The sequence below is a fragment of the Haliaeetus albicilla genome, chromosome 10, assembly GCF_947461875.1.
Source record: "Haliaeetus albicilla chromosome 10, bHalAlb1.1, whole genome shotgun sequence".
Classification (NCBI taxonomy): domain Eukaryota; kingdom Metazoa; phylum Chordata; class Aves; order Accipitriformes; family Accipitridae; genus Haliaeetus; species Haliaeetus albicilla.
The window spans coordinates 23,536,592-23,556,239 of record NC_091492.1 but is presented as its reverse complement, the minus strand read 5'-3'; the positions used below and the strand labels follow the sequence as shown (position 1 = coordinate 23,556,239).

At 59.4% G+C, this 19,648-nt stretch overlaps 2 protein-coding genes across 2 annotated transcripts; both read right to left on the bottom strand.

The window, feature by feature from the left end:
• Nucleotides 1–61: 61 nt before the first annotated feature.
• On the bottom strand, nt 62–6,915 carry ADGRG3 (adhesion G protein-coupled receptor G3). The gene is made up of 13 exons (XM_069793982.1): nt 6,026–6,915; nt 5,515–5,544; nt 5,270–5,426; nt 5,071–5,188; nt 4,370–4,510; nt 4,162–4,284; nt 4,039–4,078; nt 3,853–3,953; nt 3,229–3,341; nt 2,795–3,078; nt 2,180–2,273; nt 1,433–1,719; nt 62–990 (listed from the first exon to the last, which is right to left on the bottom strand). Exons 1-13 carry the CDS (start codon nt 6,105–6,107, stop codon nt 875–877), a joined length of 1,686 nt encoding a protein of 561 aa, XP_069650083.1. The 5' UTR covers nt 6,108–6,915; the 3' UTR covers nt 62–874.
• Nucleotides 6,916–6,966: 51 nt separating this feature from the next.
• Nucleotides 6,967–19,493, bottom strand: ADGRG1 (adhesion G protein-coupled receptor G1). The gene is made up of 14 exons (XM_069793981.1): nt 19,234–19,493; nt 13,546–13,633; nt 12,597–13,022; nt 11,938–12,061; nt 11,709–11,856; nt 11,496–11,624; nt 11,185–11,301; nt 10,597–10,642; nt 10,131–10,231; nt 9,934–10,049; nt 9,093–9,367; nt 8,351–8,462; nt 7,812–8,080; nt 6,967–7,641 (listed from the first exon to the last, which is right to left on the bottom strand). Exons 2-14 carry the CDS (start codon nt 13,583–13,585, stop codon nt 7,535–7,537), a joined length of 2,010 nt encoding a protein of 669 aa, XP_069650082.1. The 5' UTR covers nt 13,586–13,633; nt 19,234–19,493; the 3' UTR covers nt 6,967–7,534.
• Between the last annotated feature and the right edge of the window lie 155 nt (nt 19,494–19,648).

Genomic DNA, 19,648 nt, shown 5'->3' with positions numbered 1-19,648 from the left:
TCTGTGTGACACAGATGTAGCATTAGCAGAGAAAGGGCTGCTCTGTGTGTGCACATGTGTGTGTGTATATACACCTATCCATACAGATTTCTTCATTCATGACAGATTTCTCCTTTCATTCATGAAAAATTGCCAGCAAGATTTTTGCCCATCAATACATCCCTAATATAAAGCAAATAACAAACAATATTGTAAGCATCAAAGCCTAAATCCATAGTGCTCAGACAGCTGGCAGAAGTTTAATATTAAAACACAGATAAGGAGAAGAGTGTCTTCCCTGCTGCAGCTGAAGCACAGTGTCCCCGTGGAAATCGCTGCTGGCCCCAGAGGGTGTTTTGCAGGAGGGACGTCCAGCAGATCCCTGGATGTATTGGGAGAGGATGTATTGCAAAGAAGCTCATGGGTTTCTCCATTTTTGCTGATTCCCAGACCTGAACTTCCTGAGTCTGGGCTGGAGCAAGTCAATCCAGCAGGAAAACCCACCACTGGGCTGGTCCAGCACCAAAGGCCATCTCTAGCGAGGAGGGGGATGGCTCCATCCTGGCTGAAGGCAGGCAGTTTGTGGGCTCCCTCCTCACCCCCACAAGAGCCCCTGGGGAATGAGATCAGAGGCACTTCAAGACCATGGGGGAGCTGCAGCCAGGAGGGACTTTGGCGGAAGGGACATCTCCGAAGCTCCTTGCCCATGGCAGGCCACTAGGAATGAAAGGGCCAAAGCAAAGAGCCCCCGCTGAGGTTGATCATGCCCACTGAAGGGTAAACTGAGGCACAGTAAACTGAGCCCTTATCCTCCATGGGGAAGCTGCATCCATGGGGATCAAAACTTGCTCTCAGCGGGGGCACACGAAGGCAGGGAGGGAGGTGTAGCCAGCAGCTAGTCCTGGGAAACTGTGGTGGTTTTGTCATGTCTGATGATGTGGGAGAGGGAGCCAGCAATCTCCTTCGTCTTTGGGTAGTAGAGGACGACCAGCCAGATGAAAATGAAGAATCCTGCAGGGAAATGAGGGCAGACACTCAGCAGCAGCAGCAGGAGGAGACGATGGGAAACATGCTGCCGGCACTTCCCTGCTACTTCCAGGGGATTCTCCCAGCTCGCTCCTGCTCCTGCAGGAGGGGGTCTCCCCATGCTTCAGGTGAGCCACTGGGCTGGGACATGCCCTGGGTGGATAGTGTCCCTCTTCCTCTGCTAAGGAGTGGCATCCTTGGAGGAAAACCACCCCCGGTGGAGTGGACATGATTTAGAGCCATGACCAGCTCCACGCCAGTGGCTGGGACCTCCGGCTTGACATGCCCTGCCAAATGGAAGTGCATGACAGTGCTGGGAATATGCTGGTGCCTTGGGACCCCTGGTCAACCCCCTGCCAAGCTGGGTCCTCCCTCCTCCATCTTCCCTACCCAAGCCCAGGGAGCCCAGGTCGGAGCTGGCCCTGACCTTGGAGAGAGTTGAGGATGGTGAAGAGGTAGAGCACGGGCTCAGAGGAGGTGCCGTGGGTGAAGAACGCCAGGGCCCAGGTGGCTCCCAGCAGGCAGAAGAGCCCCATCACCATGAGGGCCACCTTCCAGGCATTACGGTCTCCCTGCACTGTCCCCGTGCCCTGCAGGCAGCAGCTCTTCTGGGTCACCACCCCAAAGACAGCCATGTTGAAGAGGAAGATGAGGCTGAAGTAGCCACAGTTGGTGATGTAGTGGACCAGGAGATGTTTGGAAGTGATCCAGCACCTGAAAAGAGACAACCGTGGTGCCTCCAGTGGCTCTGCTAGCCCCAGCAGCACCCATGGGAGCCTCCCAGGGGGACGTGTTTGGGGATGCAGGGACACCCTTGTGCTGGTGGGGTTTTCCCGAGACCAGGGTGAAGCAGGGGGGACAGTAGCGTGAACCCGCTGCCCTCGTGTTGCTCAGCTGGGAGGGAGCCTGGGGAATCTCCAGGAGGACCTTGGATGTCCCTCCACGACCTGGAGGCCTGCAGGCATGACTGAGGAGGCTCGGCACAAGAGGTGGTGGTGGCAGTGGTTATGATGGCTGTAGCTGCCGTGTTGTAATCACAATTAGGGAAGCAGAAGCACAGCATAAAGCTGAGCAGGATGGGTGCAACCCCCCACCACCCTGCTCCTGGCAGGACCAGGTTACCGCTCCCCATGACAAAGGGCCACCTAAGCCCTGTGGGTGGTGGCACACGCACAGGTGGGCTATGACCTGGTGTTCCGTGGTCTGGATGCTGTACTCCCCGTAGCTGCCGATGACTCCTGCCACCCCCACCACGAGAGCAGGGAAGCCTGGAAGAACGAGAGAGACATGGAGGAGGCCAGAAAGGCAAGCGGTGAGCGAGGTGGTTGGCTTGGGGGTCTCTGCATGTCCCTGGATGTGCTGACCTCAGGGAAGATGGGGCTTAGGGACCCGCTGAGGTTGCACAAGTGTCGGGGACACAACAGTTGCTGCTAGGACATGATGTGGAGAGGGAAGGACAGCACTGGCTGGTGGGGCTCGAGGTGTACCCTAACCTCTCTGGAGGATCATCTGCTCTGGTGCCCCGCAAGGTGCTGTGGAGGGCTGCTAATGGGGGAACAAAGACACCCGAGGACATCATCACCTGCTCAATGAGCAGGAGGCTGGTCCCCAGTGGGATGGAGGGTGCCTGCAGGTGCTGCCCTGAATTTGGTGCACCGAGCCCATATAAAACATAAAGGACAGGGGCTTGCTTGCACTCTGCCCATCACTGCATCACGCTGTTTGCCCCCTGGTTGTAACCCACTGCCCCCCTCTCCTCCCAGCTCTCGCACAGGCTGGTGGTGCTCACCCCAGCCAATCAGGCACAGTTTCGCCAGGTAGTGGTGGATGTAGGTGCCGAGGACCTTGACGAAGAGGAGGTAGAAGTGACAGCCCTCCAGTGCCATCCAGGTGAAGCAGCAGAGCAGGCAGTAGTGGGTGAGCCCCCCCAGGACCTTGCAGGTCCCCAACTGGGTCCCACCGGAGAGCCCACTATTGAGCAGGAAGGCCAGGTTGAGGAGGAGCACGCTGCCCATGAGATTCATGTGCAGCCCCAGGTTGATGCGGAGGGTCTTCTCAGACCTGAATCTCCACCTGAGTGTCCCCAGAGGGAGCAGAAAAGGTGGGGGTCACTGCTGAGCAGGGCCCCGTGCCGTATTGCAGCAGGTTCACGCAGAAGCACCGGAATTGCCCAATATCTCTCCCAGCCTGATGAGTCCCCAGGGAGCTGCTGGCACATCCTACCTTAAGAAGATGCAGAAGGTGATGATGAAGATGGAGAAAGCAATGGCTACCCCACAGCCAGCGGTGGCAACAACCATCAAGGCTTGTGCCGTGGACCTGTTCAGAGCCGGGTTCTGCCAAACACGCACACATTGGGTTAGACAGGCCCTGGACCAACCTAGAAAACCCGACTGCCACTACCAGAGCCATGGGGCTGATAACCGCGGTGGGCTGCTGCAGGGACCCCACGCAAGCCATTGGTCTGTCCCCCCAGAAGGTCTTCAGGGGGAGCGGGGCAGTGGTGGCTCAGAGGAGATGCTCCCTGGGGTGGGGTGAGGGCTGAGTGAAGGCTATGGTGGAGCACCATGAGCACCCTCCTGGGAGCCTCTACCAGGAGATGGGACCCCAAGCCTCACTGCTCCAGAGCCTGCACTAAGCTGGGGGCTGTTTCCACCCCGTACCCGCTCTGCTGAGCTGCTGCTGCCCTCCTGAGCTGGGGCTGGCCTTGATTTTGGGACCTGGGCTTGCGTGGGAGCAGCTATAACTGTCCCTGTGCCGCTACTCATGACACCCGAGGGGCCACCAAGGTGGGGCAGGCAGTGCAGATGGGGTACAGGCAGGAGCTGCGGGGAGTGGGATTGTCACCAGGAGGAGGGTGAAGAAGGTGAGATGGTCGCAGAAGCAGACTGTCCCCTTGTCCCTGGTCTGCGTGACACATCCGCTGCTGCTCCAGCCTCCTGCCTGCCCTGAGACAGGCACAGGGTGACAGCCGTGAGCACCGGGCACAGCACCCATGCCCGGCCCTGTGCCCGGCCCCGCCGAGGACCATACCTTTGCTGGCATCCCAGAAGACACATTGCGGGGTGACGCCCTGCAAGGGGGGAGAGCAGCATCAGCCGCCGCCACAGTGAGGGGCACCAGAGGAGAGATGGAGGGAGTGAACAGCTGACTTACATGGAGCAGCTGCCCATGGGTGAAGGTGAGTTGCACGGAGTCCTGCAGCCCAGAGATGCTCGTCTCTCCCACTGTGATGCCCACCACAGTGTCATCCAGGACCTGCCCCGTCTGGTTGATCTCCTGCATGGGTGCAATGCTGCCTGAGCCAAGCCGACAGGTAGCGAGTACCAGTGGCCGGAGGGATGCCAGCAATGCCAGCTTGTACCTCGAACATGCCAAGCTGCCGGACGTTGAGGACTGTCACCACCACGCGCGCTGTCTGGCTTCTCAGGGACTGGAATATCTCCCTGGGGAGCTGGATTTTGCCTGCCTTCCCCTTCTCTGTCATGTTCAGCATCCTAGGGCCCTGCGGTGGAGAACAGCAGTGGGGGGTTGCTTGCTGGCAATGTCACATCTCTGCTCAGGACCCACCAACCTTTCTCCAGGCAAAAATTCAACCCTGTCCGGGTGGGGTTTGCTCAGCAATATCGGCAGGAGCCCCGAGGGCAGAAGGGGAGAACCTTATCCCCAGCACCCAGCAGCAAAGGGGTAGAATTGGGACCGGCTCCCAGGAGAGCTCCCAAACCACCATCACTCCGTGGGGCATGGTCCCCTGGGACATCCAGAGAGTGGGAGAGCCTTGGGGTGGGCAGGGAGTGCAAGGTCCCACACGTTCCTCCTCTTCCTTCCCCTCCCCCTGACCACCCGCCTGCTGCTGGGACGGCTCCTCAGGGAGGGCTCTTCCCTCCCAAGCACTGTTTCACGTGACTTCTTGCCAAAGGATGCTAAAGTTGACGTAGGTCCATGACGCAATGCTGGAGCAGGGTGGAGGAAGAGCACGCCATGGCACACCAAGCCCCAGGGCTGGGGCCAAGCGATGCTTGAAGGCACAGGGCCTTCTGAGCGAGGGAGAGGGGTGCATCTCACCTCCTTGGGGGAAAAGGTGATGAGGACATCGTGGGTGACAGTCCTGCTGATGTTCAGAAGCAGCGCCTTCAGCCCAGCCAGCCTGCTGCGCACCACCGGCCACTCGAACTGCAGCAGCCTGCAGGGCAGGAGGGCTGTGGGACTGGGGGATGCGGGGGGCTGAGCCCCTGAACCCCGCCACGTCCCCCCCGTCTGCTACCTGAGCCAGTGGTCCCGCAGGCAGGCGCAAGCGGGGCTGCCGGAGTGCCTCAGCTCCGGGCAGCGCCAGGGCAGGTCAGGGCTGGGAGTCCCGTTGCCCTGCTCCTCCAGCTCCACCGTGTTGCAGCACCTGTGGTACCCGTCACCCCGCCCCAGGGCTGGGGAGGAGGGGAGCGGGGTGACTGCTGGGCACCATGGCACCGGGCAGGCACTGGAGCGAGGGCAGGGATGGGGGGGACCACTCACCGTCACAGCTCTCCTGTCCCCCAGCAGCATCTGAAACAAGAACGCATGGGGAAATAGGGGGAAAACCCCAAAATCTAGGGTCAGTCCTCCCGCTGCCCACAGGGGAAGGGGGAGGCAGGAGAATGTGGCAGCTGCCAGGTTCGAAAGGAGCAGCCCTACCATTACATGGGCTTCAAAAAGCAACAGGACAGACATCAGGGCTGGTGAAGGCAAAGCCACCATGCCTGCCTGTTGACACGTCACCGCGTCCAGCTCCCCAGGGTGGCTGGCAGACGAGACTCTGGGCTGCTGGTCCAGGGCTTTAAAATAGCCCGCAGCAGCAAACCCTCCCCCCCAACTCCGCTTACCTCTGCACATCCCAGGGGGGACCTTCCCTTCTGGCCCAGCCACATTTCAGGGTGAAACCCCACAACGGTCTTTGGGTCAACACCCTCCCATGAGAAAACATAACCCCCAAGCCCACGTGCACCCCAAGCCAGGGGTGCCCACGTCCTCCTCACCCACCACTCACCAGGCAGCACCAGGAGCAGCAGGACGGTGCCCAGGAGCAAGTTCATGCTGCTTTGTGGGGTGTCCTGGCCACCCCCGGCCATCCCACGACGCTCTGCTCCCCTTATCCTGGTGGCTCTGCTCCTCCTCAGGCTCCCACAGGGCTTGCAACTGCTCCTGAGGCAACGGCCGTGTCCTCATTTCCCTTCTGCAAACCCCTCGTGCCTTCCTGTGGGTTGGCAAGTGACCTCCTGCCCCAGCTCACAGCAACAGCGATAACCGTCAGAGCCGCATCGTTTCCCCCTTGGCCGCTTCCCCCCCAGCTGACTCGGGGCTTTTTTCCTTCCCTTTCTCCCCCACATCCTGCCAAATTCTTGATCGATGGCCCCCACCAACCCAGTGACGTGTTGGAGCGTCCCTCTCCCAAACTGGGCATGCCACTGGGCATCGCCGTGAACCACCGGGGATGAAACATCCCCTTCCCACGAATGTCCCCCTGCCCCGGCTGGGAGCTGGGAGATAGGTGGAGGGGGATGAGCTGCAAGCACAGCATCATGATCTGGAAGGTGAACTGGTGGGATGGGAGACATGGTGCTGCACCCGCAAGTGGCACAGCCAGGAGAGCTGCGCTGTGCATGACCCTGCAGCCACCAAGGGAGGCGATTCCCATCCTGCGAAGTCTCCCTCTTCAGATTCCCATCCTCTGCTGGCTTCTCTCTTCGCTGGGTAGTGACAGTCCCCAGAGATTGCAGCAACTTCCCGAGGCACAGCATCCCCCTCCATCACCCCGACCCCTATGGCACCAGGCTGCTGGTGCTCTGCCAGGAGCGCTGTTACTGGTCCCAGCTCAGCAGGATCCTACAGGGTTAAACATCGGGTCCTGTCCTGGGGATGGGATAACCCAAGGATCCCATGGAAGAGCCTGCCAACGCACCCCAGCAGAGAGACCCCAGCGAGCCGCACTCCAAGCAGGAACAACTTTAATGGGCACAAGTCTGGTGTGCAGGCGCGCTCATTAAACTTCTACACCATCCAAAAATATACATTCAACAAAATAACAAAAATAGATCATTTCAGCTGCTAGAGGGTGTCGCTGGGGCAGTTATTCTGTCTTCACTGGGGAAGGACCCTCTCAGTGATCAGCAGCAAGGGCTGAAGATGGGGCCTTTCCCACCCATCATCCCTGGCCTCGGGGCATGGGAGGGGATGTCCAGAGGCACCAGGGACCCTGTCCCTGCCCCTTCTACATTCTGCAGCCCCCGCTGCCTGGGCAAGCATCCCTCCCTCCTGCCCCAAGGATGCCAAGCCAAGGGATGCGCCATTGCCCAGCAGGATGTGGTGGGTGGGAAAACTGGGGAGGGGGCCGGCAGAGGCAAGGGGCAGCTGGCCCTGCTGTGGGTCCCTGGGCTCCTAGCAGCCCTGTGAGGCAGGTGCGGTAGCAAAGCAGACGCCATCAGTCCTTCCCACAGCCATCCTCCGTGCAGGGAGCCCCGGCGTGGTGTGGCCATCACAGGGCTCAGCCAAGGTGGCTCTAGCTGCTGTTGGGCTGCAGTTTGATGCTGTCGGAGCTGCTCTGCGAGTCAGGGGACTTTCTCGCCTGCAGCACCATGGTCCAGTACCAGAGGAAGATGAGGAAACCTGGGAGAGGAAGGAGGAAGGGTGGGTGAACCCCCTTGAAGGACCAAGAGCAGCCAAGAATGAGCCAGCCAGCCTGCCAGGGACAGCTCCTCTTGTACACCGTCACCACCCCACCAATACCCCATGAAAGCCCCGGTGCCCTTCAGAGGAGCCTGGTGTCCCAAGCTCACCTTGGAGGGAGTTGATGATGGTAAAGATGTAAAGGGAGACGAGGCGGAAGATGCCGGAGGTGAAGGAGAAGAAGACCAGCGCCCAGGGGATGCCCAGCAGGATACTCAGCCCAAAGAGAGCTAGGACGTGCTTGAGCTTGTGGCCTTTCTTGTTCTGCCGGAGGATCTCCCGGACCATGGCCCCCAGCATGACCGAGTTAAAGAGGAACACCAGGCTGAAGAAACCCACGTTCACGACGTTATGGATCAGGGGGCTTGTGATCCAGCATCTGGAGGGAGGAGAAAGGGCAGAGGGTTATGCTGTATCATCCCATGGGGATATGAGTTGGAGGGGTCGGGGGAAGCAGGAAGGTGTGGTGCAAACCCAGCGCCCAGCCTAGTTACGCGGGGCGGGGGGGGGGGTGTCCCCACCACCACCCTGCCCAAAGCTCCGGAGAAGCCACAGCTGGGCTAAGGAAAGCCTGTAGGACATGGTGAAGGTTTCGCCAGTTGACTTTATCTAAGACCAGGGACCAGGCAACCCATTTCCCATGACTTACATGGTTGCATTGGTGGATTTGCCACCAACGGATTCATAGACAGGAATGGAGAAGGGGCCATAGTTCGTCCAGCTAGCCAGAAAGATCAGCGTCACGCAGAAGAAGGGGAGTCCTGGGTGGCAAGAACAGAGTGAAGCAGCTGCCCTAGTCCCTGGCCCTTGGACCTTCTGGAAAGACTTGTTGCCCCTTTCTCCCCGTATAGAGTACAAACCAATGTCCTCCCTCCCAAGAGGGAACTGAGGGTGGCTCACACAACAAGGACGCCTGGCATAAGCCCCGGCCCAGGAGTGAGCTGTGCTACACTGACCCCAGCCAGGGGTCTCCCAGGGCTGTGGAATTTCATGAGATCTTCCTACCACAGCCTCCTACCCAAAGCATGGCAGAGATGTGTGGGTGCTTCCTGCATCAAGCCCATCTCTCTGGACTGTCCTGGATGTTTCTTTCAGAAAGAGAGGATCCCATTACTATTTAAAGACCCCAAGCAGTGGCTCTCACGTGCCTCCCTTGCTGGGTGACCCCCAGGGTGATCCACCCTTGCTCTAGCACCAGCTTCTGCTCTCAGTCATTGTCTCCTCTACCAAGTCTTTTGACAGAGAGACCCCTCTGCTTTCAGACATCTGCTCCCCCACAGCTGCATCTCCATCCCCCTCCAGGCACTGTATATGGTGAGAAAGACCCACCCAGGTGCCCCCCCACCCAGTGGCCCATGCCCTCAGGGCATCTCTGCCTCCCCCATGCTCACCCCAGCCCACCAGGCAGAGCTTGAGGAGGAAGTGGTCATGGTAGGCATTGAAGACTTCAATCACAAGCCGGTAGAGGTTGTAGCCCTCGATGCCCATCCAGGTGAGACAGCTCAGGAGGGAGAAGTGCAGGAACAGCCCCCCGGCTCTGCAGACCGCCTCACTGCTGCTGGAAGCCAAATGCTCAGAGATGAGGAAGGTGACGTCCAGGAGGAAGATGGCGCCCAGCAGGTTCATGTGGATGTGCATGCTCGTGATCTGGTCTCGCTGCTTGCTTCTGGAGAATCAAGGTGGGGAGACCTCACCACCACGCCTGACCAGCATCCTTGGGGCCCCACAATACCCCATAGCTCTGCATGGGGCAACTCGCCCCAGCCAGAAGAGCCAGGAGCTCTGGTGCTGTCAGGGGCTGAGAACCTAACCCCACAGGTGGGACCCCCCGCTACATGTGCAAATTCAGGTCCCTGCAGCTGACCCTGCATTTCAGATCTAGGCCATGGAGCGTAGGGAGCGACATCATTTCAGCTCTGAATCATCCATGTAGGATCAGTGACATGACTCAGGAGAAAACACTCGTGTTCTCCACCAGGGCCTTGAAAAGATCTTTGCAGGCTTCTGCTTGCCAGATCCGTAACAACCACCAAGCTGATTTCCAAAATCATTGAAAACAGCCAGTGTTTTCGAGTGCCCTGCAGGATACCTGGCCGAGGGGGTGGTTTCTAGAGAGGAGAACTCTGTTTTCTTCAAGCATGTCTCCTTTACCATGCTTCTAGCCAGGCCACCAACTGCATCTGGACAGTTTGTGCCCACCCAGGTGTAGTGGGGTGGACTGTCAGTCTGTACCTGAAGTAGAGGAAGAAGATGGTGCAAATAGATGCCAAAGCTGAGATCAGGCAGCCAATGTAGGTTATGATACTCAGGTAATCCCTGTGTATGTAGGTGATCTCTGGGGAGGATACCTGAGGAGAAGGAGGAACGAGAGATGGTGAGGAAGAACAGCCGGTGGGAATGATGTAGAGCTGCGGGAAGGTGTTACCCACCATCAGCACGGCAAAGTAGGTGAGGTGGTTGCATCTGCAGTCTGTCTGTCTGCCTCCCATCACTGTTGTACAACCGTAGCTGTCCCAGCTCCCAGAGCTGGCTGCGCAAGAGAAAGAGAGAGCGGCTGGTGAGCAGCAGGAACATCTGCGTGGGGTTTGTGGATCTTCAGGGCAAGGTGTCCATGGCAGGGGGGAGGACAAAGGTGGGGGTCCCAGCTTGTCCCATGCCAAGTACACACACTCAGATAGCACCCTCAGCATCAGGACCTACCCCTAGGGAGGGAGAAAGCTCTTAGGTTAGCTACAGTGGGAAAAACCTGAAATCAAGCCTGCAGGAAAGGTTTATGGAGCTGGAGCAAGAAAGGGAGGTGCAGAGCGACTTTTACCCTTACCAGTGGGTCTGTGGTACCCTGCAAAAGGAGCAAAGGCAGCACCTGGCTTCACACCCAAGCGCAGGAGCACTCACCGGTGGTGTCCTCCTGCCAGAAGACGCACAGCGGGGTCACATTCCTCTGCAATGACAAAACCACGGGCCCTGATCAGGGTGCAGCAGTGGGTTTGTTGCCTGGCCAGCACATTTGATAGGGGAGAACATGGGGCAGGAGGTGAGACGATCTCAGGAGACAAACTGTCCCGTATCATGGGAGCGGGCTCCAGGCAAAGATCATTCTCTTGGCAGCTCGCGGAGCAGATACCTCCTACCAGGTCCCCTTTTTTAAACAAGGGGTTCAGCTTTGAGCAGGCACCTGACAGGTCCATGAATGAGCCAAGGGACTGTTAACTCAAAGTGTCCCCCAGCCCTGAAGATTGTGCTGGAGGTGACGTATCTGCAAAGCAGCATCTCCTGGACAGGCACAGGCAGTGCCACCACCAGTGCACACAGTGAAGCCATGGTCACGACACAGCCCCAGAAGACGTAGCAGACGCCGTACAGGCAGGCCAAGGGCATGGACCTGCTGGATTATGACCACTCTCTAAGCTGGCAGGGCTTGAGCCCTCCTTGCCCCTCCATTCCTGGTGGGATCAGGTTCAATGAGGCTGTTTCCCCACCTACCGGCAGCTGGTCGTGGAAGAAAGTGAGGACCACTGGGTCGGAGAGGTTGGCCACCACCATGTCCACCAGGGAGATGCCCACCACCTTGTCACCCAGGACATGGCTGCTGTTTTCATCCTGTTGGAGAAGAGAAGGCGGTGGCAGTGTGGGAAGGGAGAACTGCCAGGCCTGAAATGTGTGAGAGTCCCCAAGAAGGAGGTCCCATGCCTCTTTCCCCATCAAGCTTCTAGCTCATCTTTGAAGCATCTTCTCCGAGTGAGCACCCCCAGCTCAGTGGGGACACCCCACCATGCAACACGCATGGGCGTTACCTGGAACATGGTCTGGCTGTTGATGTCCATGAGGAGCACCCTGTGCTCCACCCCCTCCTCCCTCTTCTTCGCCACCGTGAACAGGCTGCTCGGCAGGTCCACTGTGAACCCATGGACCTCTCCACCTTCCTGCAAGGAGAGACTCGTCAGGAGAGAAGTTGGGAGAGGATGCCAGTGGGCCAAGACCACCAGGGCAGGCTGCCCAGGACCCACCTCTCTTTGGGAAGCAAAGGCCAGGTGCCGAGGAGCCTGAGTGGGCTGGACCCTCAGGACAGTCGCATGCACGGTGGCCTTTCCGAAGGTCTGGTTCTGCCCTTCGAGCTCCACCCTGGCCAGCGTCTTCTCCAGCTCCCCAAGTTTGCTGTCAAGGAAGGGGCACAGTGAGCGGGATGCAGCGGGCACCGCATCAGTGGCAGCAGGAATGGCAGAGCTGTGAACTCACCGCCGAAGCATCTGTTGCTCCATGGCTCCCGTGGCCAGTGCCAGGGGCTGGGCGATGAGGCTGTCCAAAGCGGTGAGCTGCTCCTCCACGTCTTGCTCCCAGACAGGCATCCTCTCTGGAGAGGCTGATGGGCACACAAAAGGAAATGCCATGAAACGCATGGGCAGAGCCAGCTTCCCTGTGCCCCAAACCAACCAGGCACAGCCCTGGTGGGAGCAGAAAGCAGAGGGCTTCAAGGTGACCCCAAGCCTGGGGAGCTGATGGAGACCCCAACCCAGAGGGCTTCCCCTGCCACCCAGAGCTCGGCTCCTGCTGCGGCCATTGGGACCAGGCTGGCTGAGGCTAGCTAGGTGCCTAGCATTGCAGACAGGACCCTTGGACACCTCTGCAAAGCACACTATTTCCCAGGATTTTAGGGGGCAAAACACTTTTGAAGATCTCCATCTTCATCTCTAGGGAGCCTGGGTACCACAGGCTGCCTCTGGGCTCCTTCAAGCAAGCAAACCTATGTTCCCTTCCATCATCCTTCAGCTATGTTTTCACATCATCATTCTGTAGCACATACTGGGACACCACCAATGCTCTGCTGATGGCTAGAGAATGGGCTGGGGATGAAACAAACCCTTCATTTCATTAAAGTAACATTGAATTGCCTTTACCGGGGAAGAAGTATTCAGATGCACTGTCAAGGGAGGTGTTCTTCCCGCCCTTTGAGATGTAGGACACATTGAAGATGGAGGTGTTGGTTCTTTCAGTCTTCTGACTCTCCTTCCCCCGGGCGATGCTGCTGGACTGGTCTCCACCCAGGAGGAAGCTCTGCTTCCCATACACCAGCCTCAGGGTCCTGTTGGCCTTGAACCAGTAGACGCAGAAGCGGTACCTGCCCAAGGCAGGGGGCAAGCTGTACTGGTAGTAAGAGTTTCTCCTGTTTGGCAAAAAGGGCCTTTTTATGATCAGCGCCTGGGCCGTGTTCTCAATGGAGATGGTGGCGGGGCCATGCTCGTAGATGACGGAGCTGCTCTGGGTCTGGTTTCGGTCACCGCAGAAGCAGAAGTCCTCTTCCCGACGGCTGCTGGCTCCCACCCCTGCGTTGCACAAGTGCACAGAGACACCGGCTCAGCCGGAGGGGTGGCCACCCCCAGCAAACACTGCACCCCCGTGGCAGGCCTCGTGCGTGGCACGCCGGGCTCTTTGCCCCAGTCATCCTGATTCTGTCCTGGATGGGCTGCGTGATGTTGGCCACCTCCCCAGTGTCCCCACGGCCACACTGGGACGATTCCCCAGGGCTCCTGGTGCAGCAGGACGTCCTGTCTCTCGGGGCCACCCTCTCCCAGGTACCACTACCCACATCAGCAGACACTAACAGAGGACCTCTCCATCCCCAGAAAGGATGGATGGAGACCATCTCCTTTCCCTGGAAAGGACCCATCCTGCCCCAGAGACCCCACCAGAGGCACATCGGCCCACAAGACATTTCAAGTCTGTGGAAGCCACAGCCGCAAATGCCCCTTGGTGCTCCCCCAGCCAATTTTTGGGGGTTGCCAATTACTTCCAGCAGCCCAAGCCTGGCTCACCGTCCCGGGGCAGGACGCGGTTGGGGCAGTCTACCTTGAAAGGGGGAGAGAAGGAGCAGAAGGAGGACCTTCATCCCAGGCAGCTCTCTGCTTTGGCTTGGCCTCCAAGGAGAAAGCAGAGCCTGGAAGGGTACAAAGGAAAGGGACCACATGAGTATTTGGGTATCATCACCCACACCATGGGGTCAGGGGATGGAGAGCAAAGGCTGTGCTGGTAGGACACCAGCTGGTGTCTCGGCCAGCTCCCCAGCCACAGGGCTGGAAGGATGGGGGAGGCTGGCAGACAGGTCGCCAGGCTCTCAGCACGGAGAGGGTGGCCCACCACCCCAGCACAGGCACCAACTGCCAATGATTCACCATGGGAGGGGTCCCCTCTTCATCTCCCTGCTCCATATTTTGGTTTGAGCCTTGGTTTCTTATCACAAGCGATAGGAACAGAAAGAAATGGTGGTTTCCTAATTTGCCAGCCCTAAAATTATTTTCTCGGGTGCTTTCAGCTTCTGCAGATTAGCCGAGGAGCTGGGCACGTTGCAAACTACTCTGTCATTTCAGCCTGGCAGAAATGGGCTCTCCTGGGCTCACCCCTGAGATGCCGACGCAGCAACCACCGCTGCCAAAACCCCTTCTACCCCTTGTGACCAGCTGGGCAATGTCCTCTACATCCCCTTTCCCCATCCCTTCAACCTGCACTCTGCTCCACCACCCTTTTCTTTGTCTTTATATGTGGCCAGAGCTCCTGTGACCTGCACCCAGGCCAGCGCCGAGCACCCTCGGGTGCTGCTGCACCCACGCACTCCACCCAGCCACAGCCTTCACACTGCAGCCGCTCCCATCGTGCTTTCTGCCTCGCCCATGCCACAGACTGCATCTCTGACACTGCTGGGATGCACTGAGCTTCACCTCCTCCTTGCCCTGCTGTCACCCCAGCAATGGGTTGAGGCTGGCGGGACCCATCCTGCCAGGGTCCAGCAACCAGCGGGAGCCCCCCCAGGGCGGGACAGCATCAGTGGGGGCTGCTGGACCAGCCGGCAGAGCCAAACACTTGCTAATGCCCAAAGCCAAGCCGGCGTCCAGTTTGCCACTGCCGCATCTCACTCCTGTGCTGCTCTCAAAGCATCCTTCTCGAAACCCACTGAGTGGCCGAATCCTGTTTCATTTGCTGCAAGTGGGTGCCAGGGCACCCACCAGCACCATCTGCAAAGGCTTGTGAGCTCTCCCAGGCACCCAAGAGTTATCAGATGGGAAGGTTGGGGGAAAATTGCTTGCTTGAAACCTCGGCGTCCCTGTTAGCAGGTTTCTCCCACCAGCATGCGCTTCTCCCAGAGGTTTCTCCAGCCAGCACAGAGCCAGGGCACATCCTGCGCCGGCACGTCACCGTGGGCACAGCCCACTCGCTGTCCCTCCCTATCTGCTTGCAGCAGTTTATCACTAGAAGATGGGGGCTTCAGGTTGTTAATTAACCTGCTGCCAAGGGTATAATTGAGTGTGGTGCTAATGAGGCTTCCCAGTGTGGACTGGGAGGGTATGGCACAGGCAGCAGTAGCGGGATGTGGACAGGGCTGGCAGGTACATGCACGTGCATATACAGGCATGTGTATCTGAAAAGCATGAATCCAGGGTGGCAAAATGCCAGTGGTGATGGGAAACACCTGGATCGCTCAGAAGCACCGGAGCGGCACGTGAATGCCAACCATGGCATGATGGCACAGAGTCAGCGTGCCAGGAAAGCATCCCCTCTGGATGGGGAATGCTGAATCCCAATGAGGCTTCAGCCCATTTTGCTGTGCTGGCTCTGTTGGGATTTTATTGGGGTGGTCAGAGGACAGGATCAGCCCCTTTCAGCCGTTACTCAACCGGGACCAGAAATCCCTGTGGGGATGTGGGTGGGGGAGCTGGTATTTCCCCTCCAAGCCCTATATGGTCCTGCTCGCCCCAATGCCGATTGCTGTTTCCTGAGCCAAACAATAGCGAGAGAAAATCCCCGAAACTGGTTTCTCAGCAGGGAAACGCAGTTCTCATCTGTGCTGGCGATAAGCAGCACTGGAGGGAGCCGGATGCACCAAGCCCACGCCGGGGCTGGATCCTGCCCCATCATCTTCCCATCCCTGGGTGGCAGTGAGGACGCGCGGCATCACCACACCCAGGTACCCTGCCCGGTGATGCCTCACGTCCCCACTGCCACCAGGCCATCTCCCCAGCATCAACCGTTTCCAAAAGCCCTGCACTATCATGGTGACCAAGCAGAGACCCATTTCGGCACCAACCCTACCTCCACTCCATCATCCCCAAGGCAGGGTGGCTTTACCTGCTGTCCCAGCCAGAGCCTGGGGGGTGAGCTCCTCCAACAACAACAATGCATAGAAAAACTCCTGTTTTGGCTGCAAAATCGGTCAGATGATGTAAAAAGAGGTGGCAGGGACACCCCTGGGGCTACGCAGACTGGACCAGGCTCCCTTGCCACTGGCAGAGAGGGAGGCTCAGCCTCGAGCATCGCATTATATCCTCCTATTAAAAGAACACACTGATTTCTGAAAGAAAGGCCAAGGAATAATATTGCGACCTCTAAACATGGAGGCAAATGGGAAAAAAAACCTAAAAAACCCACGAAAAAGAAGAAAGCTTGGTGTTTACTACCACCTTACTGTGGTCTCTGGGTGACCTGGCAGCAGGTATTTAAGATTTTGGACATGGCATGTGACTTTTGGACGTGACGTGTTTCCCCGAGGAGAAGGGAAGATGCTCTGACGCCTCAAACAAACACCGGAAATGGGGAGATCCAGGGGCTTTTATCTCTGTTTTCCTTCCAGGTCTGTTAGGAAAATACGCTGATGCTCTGTTCCTCGAGATGCTAATGAGCCCACAGCTCGTCACTCACAGCCTGTTACACAGGCAAGGTCTTGGGAACCGGATGGGGAAACTGAGGCACGGAGAGGCAAGCCATGACGAGCTCCCCAAGATGTAGAACAGCTTTGCACAACCAGCCTCCATCATAGGGACCACAGATGATGCGCCCTGGGGCTGGAGCGGGGACCCCCCCACAAAGGGGATGCCCCAGCATCAGTCACCCGGGTGCTTCACAAAGCGCCCTTGTCTTTGGCCAGCGGCCCATGCACGCAGGGGCCAGCATGCACGTTATTCACGGCATTGGCATGCAAGCCTTTCCCGTCACCGGTGGGCGGCAGGGTCCGACCCGGCACATTTGTTAATGCCCGAGGAGCTGAGCGGCAGCTGCGCTGCTCCAGCAGCCCGGCTGTGCCACGGGATGGGGCACGGCAGTTCGGCTTTTCCCAGGCTGTGGGGCTGCACACAACACCCAGCACCCGTGAGCTGAGTTTTGCCAACAGGACAAAACCAGACCTGATAAAGATTCCCATGGGAGCGGCACAGCTCCCTGCCAGATCCGTCCTTTGCCAGCCGCTGGCAACCATCCCTTCCTGAACAGGCATGGGGAGAGCCGAGGGGAGGCTGGCACAGGCAGACTGCCGGTGCCTGAGGCTCTCGAGATGGAGCGTTTGCTTAAAGCTGGGTCTTAACATTCAAAATCCAAAAAAAGTTTCATTTTCTGAAAAACACCACAGACAGAAATATCGCAGCAAACTAAATCAGCACTTCCTCCAGCACCTGGGCAACATGGCACCCAGCTCGGTGGTATTCAAAGCCTGCGGCTTCGGCAGGGGCTGCAAATGGTCTGTGAAGAACCAGGTATGCCTGCGGCGAATTGAGGGCTGTTGTGAAATGGGAATAAAGTGGTGCAGGCGTCACCAGCCCTGGGGGGTGCAGAAAGTCGTGCTTACAGTGCGATCCCACTGCTCAGCCTTTTTCAGGAGCAATGCCTTGGCCTCCTCCTGGGGGTCAGATTGTACCTTCCCTCCACCCAAACCACTCCCCTGGGTTTTAAATGGCTCCCAAAACACCCCGTCACCTCCCAGGTCTTGTTCCCCTCTGCATGAGCAAGGTCCCCATCGCCCGCCCATGCCATGGGTGCTGGGGAAGGGACGTACAGGGCGGTGCAGAGCAGCCCAGGCGCACCCCAAATCAGGCTCCCAGGCATTTGGCATGGGAAGCAGCCAACCTGGAGCCCGGCGAGGGTGAACCTGGTCCCGGCAGGGTTTTCTGGTTGCAGAAAAGCCAAGCACAGTCGGGACAAGGTCTGCAGCACCTGAGGAGCTAGGTAAGAGGCCGTGGGCCCCCTCCCCGGATCCCTGCCAATCCTCAGCTGTCGGTGAGCTGATGGGAAAGGAGTTGGTGGGTCGGAGCCCTCATGAAAAACAGGCGCCAACAGGCTGCCGCCCAGCTGGTACCACACAGGCACTGGCACACCCGGAGCCACCCAGCCCGCTGCCTGCAAACCCCGCAGCACTGCGTCCTTCTAACACCCACAGTTGCTACCGCAAGGTGCAGGGACAGCCCTGGGGGTCCCTGTCCCAGCAACACGCAGTTGCTTCCAAACCTGTTGCTCTGTGAATAGCAGCCCCCAGGCTGTGGGATTAAGAGATGGACTGCAACCAAGTATGCAGCTTTTTTAGTCCCCGGCTTAATTCACGTGGGAGCTGCAAACCCAGCAAGGGGCACAGCAAAACCCACTGTAGCTGCGCACCCAGGCTTAAAGGATTTGCGCCCCCCCCCCCCATCTTTGAAACACTCCTGGCTCCCCACTGGCGGTGGAGCTTGGGGGGGTGGGGGTTACTGCAGCCCTCAGACTATGAAACGAGCTTTGGCTGCCTTCCCTCCTCAACAGCCATTTGGACTTGCTGCCAGGAGGTTATTCCAGGAGACTTCATTTCAATTCTCCAGCTGGCCTCACTGGGTTTTGCTGGTCCCTCTGGAGGGGCAGTCCAGGCAGCTTGCAGGCAGGGAGCACCCAGAGCATCCCGCATCCCACAGCGGCATGCCAGGACCGCAGCGGCATGCCAGGACCGGCAGCAGCAAGCTGAGATGTTGCAGGAGGAATGCCCCCACCAGGCATTTTAGGGGAGGGAGATCACCCTGTCGAGACACCGGCGGTCCCCCGGGGATGCTGCGCCCTTCGCCAGGAGGGAGGAGGAGGAGGAATGGGGCGCACTGGTGGCTCCCCTCCAGGGCCTGGCCCGATGGCAGGGGCTTCGCGGGGCCCAGCTGTGCCGCCAGCAGCAGCTGGGTGCAGCTGGTCCCGGGTGGCTCAGGGGGCTTCGTGGCTCTGGGACAGGCGAGGGTGAGCCCCATTTAGCAGGGCTGGAGGCTTCACCGGACAACTCGCGCCCTGGCCATGAGCAGGGACCACCCCCCGGTCCCTGCCCAGACGGAGGCATCGCACCCACCGCTCAGGCGTAGGGAGGCAAAATGTCCCCATCCCTTCGGGAGCAGGGTGCATCCCAAAGCCCCCACGGAGCACCCCTTAGCTCCATCCACACAGGCTGCTCCCTGCCCCAGCGGCCAACTGGGCACCCCAGGGTGCTACCCAGTGGCACCAATCCCAGCCGCGCGGAGCCCCAGTGCCCTCCCAGTCCTGCGGGGCTGGCCCCAGGGGCTGACAGATGCCCACCCCACTCGCCCCCGCACCCAGTGGGCGCCTCCTGTCTGTGCCCGCACCGAGGACCCCGCACCATCCCCTCCCAGTATCCCCAGTAAGGGCGAGCCCGGCAGCGCCCCTTACCGTGGCCTTTGGGACCCCCAAAGCAAACACCGGACCCTCCCGCCCTTCCTCCCCCCCGCCCGGCTCTGCCGCTCCCGCTGCCCCCGATACCTGTGCTCGGCTCAGCTCGGCTCGGCTCGGCTCGCCTCGCCTGGGCTCGGCACCGCTCGGCCCGGCCCGGCCCGGCTCGGCACCGCTCGGCACCTTGCAGCCCAGCCCGGCTGGGCTCGGCTCGGTGCAGCGGGACAAACGGGCCCGCCCCCCCAGCCCCGCCCCGTCCCCCCGGGCAGGCCGTGACTCAGCGGGGCGGGACCGGGACGGGGTCGCGCCGCACCGACCCCTCCAAGACCCTCCGGGATCGCAGCGGAGTCACCGACCCTCGGTCACGGCACCTGCCCGGCTGTGCCCGGCCCAGCCCATCCCGGGCCGGCTCAGCCCGGCTCTGCCTGGGGGCACCGGGCTGCATCACCCCGCCTGGCCGGCACCGGCACCGGGACGAGGATCAAAACCAGGACCAGGACCGGCC

Bases quoted from the DNA above. Each gene is read 5' to 3' on its own strand.
- ADGRG1 (XM_069793981.1), bottom strand. From the start codon at position 13,585: ATGAAGGTCCTCCTTCTGCTCCTTCTCTCCCCCTTTCAAG. The intron at 10,050-10,130 runs GTGGGTAACACC...CCTTCTCCTCAG, and splicing joins CCTACTTTGCCGTGCTGATG to GTATCCTCCCCAGAGATCAC. The intron at 9,368-9,933 runs GTACAGACTGAC...TTGATTCTCCAG, and splicing joins ATCTTCTTCCTCTACTTCAG to AAGCAAGCAGCGAGACCAGA.
- ADGRG3 (XM_069793982.1), bottom strand. From the start codon at position 6,107: ATGGCCGGGGGTGGCCAGGACACCCCACAAAGCAGCATGAACTTGCTC. The intron at 5,189-5,269 runs GTAGCAGACGGG...CCTGCCCTGCAG, and splicing joins CTGCGGGACCACTGGCTCAG to GCTGCTGCAGTTCGAGTGGC. The intron at 991-1,432 runs GTCAGGGCCAGC...ATTTCCCTGCAG, and splicing joins CATCCTCAACTCTCTCCAAG to GATTCTTCATTTTCATCTGG.